Source organism: Cibotium barometz, chromosome 17 (genome assembly GCF_041138505.1).
Source record: "Cibotium barometz isolate CiBa-2024 chromosome 17, ASM4113850v1, whole genome shotgun sequence".
NCBI classification, from domain to species: Eukaryota; Viridiplantae; Streptophyta; class Polypodiopsida; order Cyatheales; family Cibotiaceae; genus Cibotium; species Cibotium barometz.
Window position 1 is genome coordinate 47,102,054 of NC_141062.1, and position 13,061 is coordinate 47,115,114.

At 43.6% G+C, this 13,061-nt stretch overlaps 1 protein-coding gene across 1 annotated transcript in view; it reads left to right on the top strand.

Moving 5' to 3' along the window:
* The first annotated feature begins 3,750 nt into the window (after window positions 1–3,750).
* The window catches only part of LOC147630090 (uncharacterized), a 40,871-nt gene continuing 31,560 nt past the window's right edge, over window positions 3,751–13,061 (top strand). Inside the window, exon 1 of the mRNA XM_086811022.1 lies at window positions 3,751–4,187. Within this exon, the coding sequence (XP_086667148.1) occupies window positions 4,012–4,187 (176 nt within the window). The 5' untranslated portion in view covers window positions 3,751–4,011. The remainder of the gene's footprint in view (window positions 4,188–13,061) is intronic.

Consider the following 13,061-nt stretch of genomic DNA (forward strand, 5'->3'; position numbering starts at 1 on the left):
TTTAGTCGCATGATGAATTGTATATTCCTAAAGCACCAAAATTTTGTAGTTTTTTTTTTAAATGACATCTTAGTCTTTAGCAAAGATAAAGTTAAGCATAAGAAACATACAGAAATAGTATTAGGCCTAGTAGTTCACCCTATGGAGTGCATGTTCTTCTCATAAAAAAGAAGAATGAAATGTTTTGCATGTGTATTGACTACTGAGCTTTAAATAAGAACACTGTCAAGAATAGATATCCTATTCCATGTGTGGACAATCTCTTAGATAAGTTAGGAGGAGCCAAAGTTTTTTCCAAAATTGACCTTAAGGTAGGCTATTATCAAGTTAGAAGAAGATGCTTACAAGGCTGCCTTTCGTACACAAACTGGTCATTATGAGTTTTTAATAATGCCATTTGGACTTACTATTGCACCGACTATATTTAGTCGCATGATGAATTGTATATTCCTAAAGCACCAAAATTTTGTAGTTTTTTTTAAAATGACATCTTAGTCTTTAGCAAAGATAAAGTTAAGCATAAGAAACATACAGAAATAGTATTTAATCTTTTTAAAGAAAATAAACTCTATGCTAATACAAACAAGAGTGAATTATTTCAAAAAGAAATTGAACACCTTAAACATATCATGTTTGCTCTGAAGGAATTCGTGTCAATCCCAAAAAAGATAGAGACCATTAGTCATGGCCTAGACCAAAGGATATTCATGAGTTAAGATCTTTCCTTGGTTTATATTTCTACTATAGGAGATTTGTAAAAAACTTTGCTTATAAAGCACATCATTTGACTGAATTGTTAAAAAAGATAAATATTTTTCTTTGGATTGATTTGCATGAAAAATCTTTAAATGCACTTAAGTACGCATTTACCCATGCACATGTATTAACACTACCAGATTTCCTTAGACCATTCTTTGTGGTAGTGGTGGGGCTGATGCTAGTGAACATGGTATTGGTGCTGTGCTTATACAAGATAATCACCCAATTGCTTTTGAAAGTAGAAAATTAAAACCATCTAAACATAAATATAGTACCTATTGTGATAAAGAATTAAGGTGATATAGGTCACTATGAGGATATATTTGGCAACCTCTTTGTCTCCTTACAATTGTGTAAAGGGATGCGGGACGGAAATCTCAGGTTTTCAGACGCACTCCTAGTTAGCAATTGCTATTATCCGATGATAGATTAGATAACTTATGCAAATGAAGATGGTAATATGTATGCCAGAGACATGGAAAGGTATGGGTAAGGGGGATTCATTCCATCTAATGCCGACTAGGCCGTGGAACTTCAAGGTTAAGGGAAGAGAGTGCTGTAGGAGTAGAAGAAGTAACTTCTAGACTAGGAAGCACTATTGGTGGCAAGAGGAGAATTCTCGTTTTACTCCATCAGAGAGACTAGCATAGACCAAGAGCCGAGGTAAGACTTCACTCCAATAAGGAAAGGAAATCTAGCTTCCGTTAGAACTAGAACTATTAGGTAAGAACCATGGTGGCCTATGGAAAGAACCATAATAGTAACCCCAGTCAAGCCTATCATACCTACTTATTTAGAATAGGGAACTAAAAGAGTGGAAATTCAAGCCTATCAGACCTACTTATTTAGAAAAGGGAACTACAAGAGTGGAAAGTCATAAACATAGAGCCGCAAAGCATACCAGTAACTCATGGACTGCCAATATATGTGTATCCCATGACACATACAGGTTTTGTGCCTCCTAATCCACTGAGAGAAACATCTTATAGAGTACCAGCGTATGGGTACATGGGACCATCCTATACCTATATGCCTCCTAGAGTTGAGCTAAGATACACAACCACTATGGCTCTCGAGCTAATAGTAGAACCAACCAAAACAAGGACCCGAGATCACATAACTCCTAAAATAAGAAGACTCATTGATGTTGTACCAATAGTAGTAGTTAAATCAACAAGAGGAATGAGAGAAGAATAAAAACGTAGCCATCCTAAAATCAAATCTTCTCTCATAGACAAGATAATTTCGAGGTTCAATGGGAACGAAGATCCCTATAGCCACTTAGCAGTAGCTTTTAAGCAAGTTTGTACCATAGAAAGGTTGACCAATCCTTGAACCAAGATTGGTGCTTTTGGATTCACCCTAGAAAACAACGCTTTGCTTCAATTTCAAATGTTAGAGGACTCAAAGAAAGAGACCATGGAGGATTTGAAACTAGCATTCACAATCAGATTCTCCAAACCAGGTCTCAAGAATAACACTATGCCCCAACTATTGTTAAAACCCTAAGATCTCTCTATATAATTGTTATGCATAAACATGCCTAAATCAGGCATAAACTCATCCACCCGACCATCCCTGAGCCCAAGGGATGCACATATGAATTATAATGAAGCACATCATACTTTTACCTTGATGTCCCATACCATCAAGAGGTAAAACTCCAATCCAACAGTATGTAGCTATAGTGTGAAATGGTAGGTGAGTAGTTATGATCCTCTACACAAGAGAACATAACATAAACCTCTTGAAGAGCTTCGCCGTAGAGAGTCCATCTCTATCGTCTTGTGCCATATAGACGGGTGGCACTAGTGTGCTGTGAACAACTGTCGTTAACTTTTGGGGGTGACTCTAGTAAAACGAAGACCACCTTCACTGGCTCGGCTAGTTTCAGCCATCTTGGCTCATGTTTCGGGCAACACTAGTGTAGCCAGTTTCACCACTGCTCAACCCCTCAGCCTGTATGAGATTCACCGTTGCCCAATCATCCTTTGAGTGCATGTGTTCCAACATGTGTCAGAGCCTCTTGGGGGTCTTTGTATACAAGATGCATTTCTACCCAGGAGAGCATCTTGTATACAAAGGTACATAAAATTCTGGGATTTTTTTTGTATACATCAATGGCAAAATCAAAGTCTTTTGTGATAGAAGTTTTGGGAATTCTTGTTTACAAGGGGTCAAAACTTGTGTAATGGAAGCATCCATAAGCACTCCAGTACAAGTGCACACTCTTAGCACTCTTAAAAAAAAAGGAAAAAAGAAAAAAAATTGGCGACTATTAGAAGGAAGCCTCCGTGAGGACCCCTCACATCCTGTACAAAGTGAGGGCAAGGTAACAATCGAGTGTGTAATCGGGCATCGAACCTAGTACCTCCAAGTTACAAGTTACCCCCTTTAACCAACTAGAACAAGCGCCCGATGTTAACTCTCTTAGCACTCTTCTAGCAGTCCAGTTCTTGTGCATGTTTTCTTAAGTATACATTTTCGTTGCTCACTCTCGAGGTGAAATGGGACCGGTAGTAGTGTGCATGGCAATCCTGATTGTATATGGTGTGAACAACATGATTGCCCGCCGTCGACCCTCATGATGACTAAGTGACACATCATGAATCAGGAGGGATCTATGGTTGGAAAGAGGCGTCGTGATCGGGATTTGATCAACACTGTTGGATTCCCAAGTGAACTACGAGTGAACTACGGGTAAACTCGGGGGTAAACTGGGGGTGAACTCGCGAGGTGAACTAGGGGTGAACTAGGGAGACCTTTTTCGGCAAGAAAGTGAACTAAGGAAACATTTTTCGGTAAGAAAGTGAACTAGGGACCAAAATATCAAGATTTAAATTTAAAAACACTCTCCACAACCTGCTGGAAAGTATAGCATAGTGGTTAGATGTTGAAAGCTTGAGCGGATGATTCCAAGTTCGAATCCTCTTTTGCATTGAGCTCAACCCCTCCAAAATTTTCTAAGTCCCAAAAATCACCATGGTATCACCCCTAGTTCACCCTAAGTTCACCCCTAGTTCACTTGCTCGACGAGAATTTGACGGTCTAGATTAGGCAAGATCACGACGCCTCTTTTGAGCCATAGATCCCTCTTGATGCATAATGTGTCATTTAGTCCCGTGACATCGATGAGGGCAAGCAAGAGGCCCACCATGTGAACGTTGAAGCATCCAAGTGGGCCCGAGTGTGGTTCCCCTAAGCACACAGGTTCAGGCCAGACGAAAATTACCTGCCAAGTTGAAGGTTTCCATGGCTTCTTCTGTGCAACCCACCACGAGGAGTGTGATTAACCTTGTCAGGCTACGCTCTTTTCCGATCTTTCGGCAGCTCCTTCTAGAAGAACGCTTGTTACGCACCACACACGACAACTGGTGCATCGTCAACGATGGCACAGAACCCCCTGCCATTGTCATGGGCATCTCCGGGTATTTATCATTCTAATTGTACCTTAATCATCACGTGCTAATCGTCACGGGCTTCTCAGGGTAATACCTGAATCATCATTTGCTTATCATGTCTGAATCATCATTTGCTTATCATATCTTAATCATCATGGGTATTTCAGGGCAATCCTTGTCTTAATCTTAGCTTAATCATCATGAGCTAGTCATATCTTAAAAGTATGGTCATTATCATCTTCATTATACCCTAGTATAACTTAAATCATCATCGTCATCATGGGCATTATGATCTAATCACAGTAATCATCTTGGTGTTAATTTGCATTATTAACTGCCACAGAACCCCCTGCTTTCATCATGGGCATCACCAGGTAATCATTATTTTAATTATAGCTCAATCATCCTGAAATGAGTAAGTTGAAGAGCAATGCCATGACTGTCTTCCTCCAAAGGGAGAGCTGGGCCCACCTCCGTGGTCCATGTAGTGGCCCCCCAGGTAACGGTCCGTGCAGTTCCGGACTGAGTCGATGTTGAGGGATAAGCTTCCGACCTCCTGAGGAAGCTGTTTGAAGGAATCAATGAAGATCATAGTTAAAGCTGACCCCACAGCATGTGGGTGCGAGCCTTGGTGTCCGCTTGGTAAGCAGAGAAAACGATTCTAGATCATGGGCTGTCGAGCTCATTCCTCATCGGTGGAGGAAGGAGCCTGGAAGAGGGCCGGTTGAAGGAAGACCCAAGCTTGTAGAAGGCTGGTTGCAGATTTGTCTTCCAAGGAGGAGTGGAATTTGTGTAACTGGGCCTTTGCAAAAATCCATTTGGGGCTTTAGAGCCATGGGTCGCCAAACATGGGAGTGCTGGAGGAGATGCGGGCAAGAAGGAAATCCTTCCATGGCTCTCTGCTTGAAAGGAGGCTGTGGACTATCAGCTTGCCGAAAAGGGCCTTGGTTTTTGCACCATTGGGTTAATGATCCCGAGGCCCCTTTGTGGTGGGGATGGATGATAACATTCCATGCAACTTTGCCTTGCCATCACCCCTTGACCAAAGGGAGTTCCTGATAAGCCATTGAACTGTACCTATGCAATAACACGAGAATGCACAACAAGAAGTGATGTAAGTGAGACAAGTGGCCTCACACTTGTCACCCCAGCTCTCCACTTGTCATTATAGCTTTTACTTGCCATTCTAGCTCATGAGAGCCCCAAATCTATAAACTGGAACCCTCTCTCTTTATTTAAGCAGGCTCTACTGTGTTGGTGCGCGCATTCTTGTGTACAACTAAACTTTGGGCCCATGAAAAATGCATCGATGGAGAGTCTTTACGCTACTTCACTTTCGTCTACAGGATACTCTACCTCTCTAACTTTTGTGTGGCGGTATTCTTGCTATTCTAGGTGTTATTTGCCATTGTACGTGCTGTACCAGCCACCGTATCACTACCAGCCATGTACCTACTGTACTGCAATTGTACCTACTGCACTACCACCGCACTTGATGTTGTACCTGTTGCACAAACCATCGTACTTGCTATACCAACCATCGTACTTGCTATACCAATCAACGTACTTGTTGTACCGCCATTGTACCTGTTGCACTGTCACTGTATTTGTTCTACCAATCAGTGTACTTATTGTACCAACGATTGTACTTTCTGTACCAGCCACTGAACTTACTGCACCAGCCATTGTATGTTGTATGCGCGGAAGCCTTGCTGTACCGATCCACAGCCCTAAGCCTGATTAAGAACAAGATGATGTTGATTTAAACATTATTAAGATAGAGGAGAGAGAAGAAGAGAGAGAGATCGGTGTCAGGGTTTTCTTTATTTTATATAGTACAAAAAGGTTGCTAAATGTATGTACATGATTAGGCCCTTGGTCAACCCCGGAGGGGTTTGCCTGTGGCCCCTTTACATGACTTCTACTGATTCTAGACTTTCTATAATGATGAAACTACTGAATGAACAGATTGAATGCTGAATATGATGACTTATGCCTTTATATATGCTTTGAAGTGCTAGTCGGCCAGCAGGACTGCTATCTGCCAGTTACTAGACAATCAATCATGATGTTTTTTTGACTTGAATGCTGTGCTTTGCCCCCCTTTCTGCTGGACTTCACATGGATGCTGCCGATTGGCGGCATAGGACCCCATGCTGGCTGGTGCTTGCTGCCAACAGGGTCCCATGCCCTTCCCATGATGCTTATGTTCCTGCCACGAAAAGAACGAAGTTTGAAAGGAAACTTAGACACTATTTTGGGTGTTGTGGACTTTGGTTTTCTCCTCGATATTTATGGGATTTTGTGTTGGAGAATGCACGGGCGGAAGTATAAACAAGACGAGAGAGAGTAGAGAGAGCTTGTGGTCAAGATCACCTTTTATATTAGCTTGAAGCTTTACAATGGCAATTGGCCCGCAAGAGAATGTTGAACTTGTGCAAGGGATTGGATGAAATAGTGAGAAATGGGAGGTCTCCTTATATAGTGAGTATGAGCACCTGGCGGCCGACTGCACTAGAGCAAGTCGACTGGTCCACGACTCTTAAAAGAAGGAGAAAATACAATAAATATCCAATAAATGGTACAACCCAATTACACTAAGATGCATAAATTCTAAGGCCCCCTTTGCAACGCATAGTGTGCAAGAGTCGGAAGAAGATAAACCGATGATGATGCAACCATGGAGCTTTTAGCACCGCAAATACTGAAATCGCCTCGGAGAGAGCATCCACCAACCTATTTCCTCGAAACAAAATGCCACCACGATCAGCAAGGAACTTTGCTTAGCCACGAATTCCCACACAAGTGTGTAGTGAACTCCAAGAATAGATGATGAGTTGCTAGACACGCGGCGCACATAATCCCCAACAGTGGACGGAAAACACATCACGTCTGAAAAGCCTTGAACAATGAACTCGGAATAGACTAAGTTCATAATCTCTTCTACACAAAAGATAACCATGTTTGCCAGATGTCTAATGCTTGGAACTTTGAATCACGGTCCCCATGCATTAGTAAGTGGAGCTGTAATTAGCACCCTCTCCCGGCCACAAGCCTCCTTTGGCCGGAAGCACATGGGGGTGAACTGCATGTGTACTAGAGAAGTACACCATATGGGTCTTGAGCCGGAAGCGCGCTGGGAGCCCTAGAAGTGGTACTAAAAGAATTTGAATCATTATCCTATACATGATCATTGCCCGTCTTTGAAAACTTGGTCTTGGCCTGGGCTGTACCTTTGGACTTGCAGTCCTTGGCCAAATGAACTTGTCTTCCAGAAGAGAAGCAGTGACACCATCGTGTATGTTGCACTGTGACAAGTACCTGATCCTGTCCACTAGGAGGGAACCTTACCTGCTCTTGAGAAACAAGGATAGATGCCTCCTCCAAGAGGGAACCCATATCCAATGCAAGAAGAAACACAAATCTCAGCTCTCAAAGGCTTCTCTCAAGTGCTTTCCAATGAAGCGAGGCTCCAAAACCAATCAGCCCCCTCTCAAACTTGAGAGAGGAGGAGGCTGGACAGCAGCAAAATAGTCCTAGAAACCACTGGGAACCTCCTACTGGAAAGGCAGGGACTCGTGGAGGAAGTAGGAGATGTACAGCCACTTGTATGGCAACTCCACATGCAAGAAACTCACCAACAACTGATGCAGGAGCAGAAAACACAGCCAAAATTCCAACGCTTGCCTCTCTAGAAGAAAACGTAGCCAAGAACTTGGCTGGCTTGCCTCTGTAGGAGAAAACGCAGCCAAGAAAGTGGCTGACAACAAGAAAAAAGGTTGCCTGGACCAAAAAACACAGCAGATTAGGGTAACGCAGCCACTATTTGGGACTGATCCGCAGCCAGGAGGAGCTAGGGCAGAAAACGCAAGGCACAGATGAGAAGGCGGGTAGATTTGCAGAAGATGGAGCAACCTGAACCTAAGCGAGTGATACCATGTTGGAGAATGCACAGGCGGAAGCATAAGCAAGACGAGAGAGAGTAGAGAGAGCTTGAGGACAAGATCACCTTTTATATTAGCTTGAAGCTATACAATGGCAAATGGCCAGCAAGAGAATGCTAAACTTGTGCAAGGGATTGGATGAAATAGTGAGAAATGGGAGGCCTCCTTATATAGTGAGTATGAGCACGTGGCCGACTGCACTAGAGCATGCCGACTGGTCCACGATGTAACACGCGGAAGCTCTGGGTAGTCTTCTTTCAGCCCTAAACACTCTTGGAAACCTTTTGATGCAAAAACGCACCATCTGATGCAAAAATGCAGGTAGAGAGAGAGTAGAGAGAGAGAGAGTAGAGAGAGAGAGAGAGAGAAGTGCTGGAAATTCAGTATATACTATGGTACAAAAAGGGTACATGTCTGCAGCCATGGGCTGCCTTCATAAAAAGGTGGTTAACACCAAAATCTGTCCCCTATGGGACCTCTAAGGATCCAAACCCCTAGTGGGATTGAATGAATACAATATGGAGCACTTGGCCCTATTTATATGGGTCTTTGGACACTTTTTATGCTGGCCGACTGCAGGTCAGCCAGTTCCATGTCCATACCAACTATTCAGCGCTGCCCGACTGGATATACTACTTGTTTATGATGCGCCTGATGCTGCCCATGTCCTCTGATTCAGCCGACTGGTTCTGTGAGCAGTCGACAGCATCCCTTTGGTTCTTCTCCAAGCCTTGCTTCAGTCTACACTGCAGAGGTGCTCTGTGCTCTGTGCTCCATCATCCTGGTTCTTCTACTGGGTTCATACTCTTTATCTGGTTGCCTTTTCTGGATCTAGCCCTGAGAATGTCCATGGCATCTATGATGCACATGACATCCCCCTCTGCTAAACTTGATGACGGGAATCCAACCTGCTCTTGGATGACTGTCATCATCCCAATCCTGTCCCGAAGTCCCTCTGTCATCATCCATCCCTGGCAAACCTTTTTCTCTGAAAACCCGGCCTGTTCTCCAAACCACTCTGTCTCTGATGAAGATCTATGCATCTGGTCTTCCTCTAGTCCACAATCCATTCCTGCCCTGACTCTGAACACCATCTTGGTCTTCTTTCCTGGAACTGAGTCTGGCACTCTCACATCACCCTTGGAGGATCAACCTCCCTTGGGACCGTTACCTGAGAACCTATCTAGCTCACGGAACTGCCATCCCCATCTGGCACTCTGGAACACCACCAACAAACCTCCTGGGAGTTCTTCCCGATCTGTGTTCCCGCCTTGGGCTTCGAATCCGTGTACTTTCCTGTACCTTGGACCTGTACACCATCATTTGGGATTGAATCAGTGTTTAGCTTTGCTGAGCCTGATGCTCTGATACCAATGTAACACGCGGAAGCTCTGGGTAGTCTTCTTTCAGCCCTAAACACTCTTGGAAACCTTTTGATGCAAAAACGCACCATCTGATGCAAAAACGCAGGTAGAGAGAGAGTAGAGAGAGAGAGAGAGAAGTGCTGGAAATTCAGTATATACTATGGTACAAAAAGGGTACATGTCTGCAGCCATGGGCTGCCTTCATAAAAAGGTGGTTAACACCAAAATCTGTCCCCTATGGGACCTCTAAGGATCCAAACCCCTAGTGGGATTGAATGAATACAATATGGAGCACTTGGCCCTATTTATATGGGTCTTTGGACACTTTTTATGCTGGCCGACTGCTGGTCAGCGAGTTCCATGTCCATACCAACTATTCAGCGCTGCCCGACTGGATATACTACTTGTTTATGATGCGCCTGATGCTGCCCATGTCCTCTGATTCAGCCAACTGGTTCTGTGAGCAGCCGACATCATCCCTTTGGTTCTTCTCCAAGCCTTGCTTCAGTCTACACTGGAGAGGTGCTCTGTGCTCTGTGCTCCATCATCGTGGCTCTTCTACTGGGTTCATACTCTTTATCTGGTTGCCTTTTCTGGATCTAGCCCTGAGAATGTCCATGGCATCTATGATGCACATGACACACGATTCATAAAAGAAGGAGAAAATACAATAAATGTCCAATAAATGGTACAACCCAATTACACTGAGATGCATAAATTCTAACATTTTGTCCTATAAATTTTGATTGTACAGAATATATTGGCGACAGGCTTTAAGTATTTATGTACTGAAATTTTGATCGCGACGATAAGTATTTATGTTTAATGCTTTTCCTTTGCCAAAATTTGGGATTTTGTACATGTTGAACTTCCTCGTTGATGCGGGGGGCAGATTTGGCATCATACTGGCTGTTGTTCGAGGCTGATTTGCACTAGTTTATGGTGCTGATTGGTGCCCAGTTTCTTGAGCAAGTGTTTGTGGAGCTTTGTGGAAAATCCGGTGCAAGACTGCACCCGCACCTTGGTTTGGTTGTAACCTTTATTTATTGGAATAAAGAAGTTCCTACGGAGGGCCGGATTCTAGCATCCCATACTACTAGGAGCCTCCAATACACAAGACCAAAACCATAAACTATTCATCAAAACCATCGAGAAGTCTTTTCCAGAATTAGAATGTTTTCCAGCGAAAACGCCTTTCAAAAAAGAATTTTTTTCCTCAAACACATCTCAAAATAGATATGAGAAACACTCTCCACTTCCAGAACGGAGCCTCAAATTGTTCCAGAGGAGTTCTCAAATTAGTCCCTGGTGTCTCCAAAATAATCCCAGAAAAAGCTCTCAAATCACTGTCCGAGATTCCTCCAAAAATAGCCCTTGAACTGATGGCTAGGAGGGAGTGGTGAAGAGAGAGAAGTAGTTGCCCAGCCCGCTGTCCACTGTACGGCCAACGCAAGGGAAAGAGGAGAAGTTGTCCAGCCCGTTGTCCACTGTATGGTCAGCGCATGGAGAAGAGAGAGAAGCTGCCTGCTGCCCACCGTACGGCCAGCACAAAGGGGAAGATAGAGAAGCTGCCTGCTACCCACCATACGGCTAGTGCAAAGGGGAAGAGAGAGAAGCTCCCTGCTGCCCACTGTACGGCCAGCGCAAAGGGGAAGAGCGAGAAGCTCATAAGCTGTTGTCAGTCTGCTCAAATCCGTACCATCAGTCCTGAAGGTGGATGTGATTGCATATCCTCCACGAAGGCCCTTCCCTCCTTTTATAAAGTCGACTTCCCCTATTTTTGAAGTGCTGGTCTATTATCGCTCCGGGTCCCCTACTTTTGACACTTTTCCTGTTTGCAGACCATTGGATTTGCTGCCTTACTGCATTCTTCTGCTGGAACTGTGCACCTTCCTTGGGACTATGCTTAGTGGCATGAGCTTGAATGCTCTGATATCAATGTTGCATGCGGGGAAGCCTTGTTGTACTGTTCCACAACCCCAACCCTGATTAAGAACAAGATGCTGATTTAAACATGATTAAGACAAAGGAGAGATAGATTGGTGTTAGGGTTTTCTTTAGTTTATATGGTACAAAAAGGTTGCTGTATGTATGTACATGATTAGGCCCTTGGTCAGCCCCGGAGGGGCGACCTCTAGCTCCTTTACATGACTTCTACTGATGCTAGACTTTCTATAATGATGAAACTCCTGAATGAACTGTCTGAATGCTGAATATGATGACTTATGCCTTAATATATGCCTGGAAGTGCTAGTCAGCCAACAGGACTGTTGTTGGCCAGTTACTGGACAAATAATCATGATGTTTTTTTGACTTAAATGCTATGCTTTTCCCCCCTTTCTGTTGGCCTTCACATGGATGCTGTCGACTGGCGGCATAAGACTCCATGCTGGCTATTGTTGGTTGCCGACAGGGTCCCATGCCCTTCCCATGATGCTTATCCTGTTGAGGATGATGATGTTGATGCTAATGATGATGATGAGGCTGCTGATGGTGATGATGATGATGACGATGAGGCTAATATTGATGGTAATTATGCTACTGTTGATGACCTAAATGTTGATTTAAATCAGGGATTAATGTTGTTCATGCCGAGGGTTAGCCATGGCACAGGCGTGCACGTGACATTGTACTTGTTGTACCAGCCCATGTACCTATTCTGTACCTGCTCTACTAGCTCTATTGGTGCTGCCTTGACCTGTTTTGGTTGCCCGTGGTGGTGTTTCCCGACGTGTTTATAGTGATTGCTTATGGATAATCCGGCATCTCCCGTGTGGAGAGTAAGGCCCTCTGTAATAGGCCTTTGTAAGGGCTATGGCACGGGCACCTAGCTTATCTTCAAGAAAACAACAAATTCACATGTAAAACCTTGAGAAAATATGGGAAAAAAAAAGAAGAGAGAATAGATAGAGCTAGGGGTCGGAATAGCCTTGGGCCGACCCCCCCCTCCCTCCCTCTTTCCCTCCGAATTATATTAGATAGAACCCCTTGGAGGAGTCTCGAGTACAAGTTCTTAGAGCTAGAGAGCTCTCATGTCTTTTTACATGTCTCAACAATGAGAGAATAGTTGAATAAATAGTTCTTGCCTAAAAGCACTTGAGAAAAGCGCTTTGAAACTCACTTGTATTCCAAAAAGCATCTTTTTAATAATAAAAGCTCTTCTCTTTTTAGTATTTAAAAAGCTTTTAATCTTTTGCTTCCAAAAGCTTGTTCCATCATTCCAAGCTGTAAGGTTGCATTGCGCTGCTATCTTGCCACATGGTAGTGCCACGTTATCAACGCCAAGTCAGTTTGTTTTTTTGTTTTTTTTTTAAAATGAGTAAAAACAAAACCTTTGTGTGTGTGTGTGGCGTTTTTGCATGTCACTAACCTGTATTTTGATGCTTCGGTGACATCCTCCCAACTTATTAAACAATGTCCTCAATTTCCTTGCTTGTTTTCTTACTTTTTCTTGCTATGGGCTCTTGAGATATGGTTCTTTATGCCCTCTTCCTCTTCTCTCTGGCTCTTGAGATATGGTTCTTCATGCCTTCCTCCTCTTCTCTTGTGCTTGGCTTTGGGGAGCATCTTGCTCTCACGGTTTTCACCCTTTA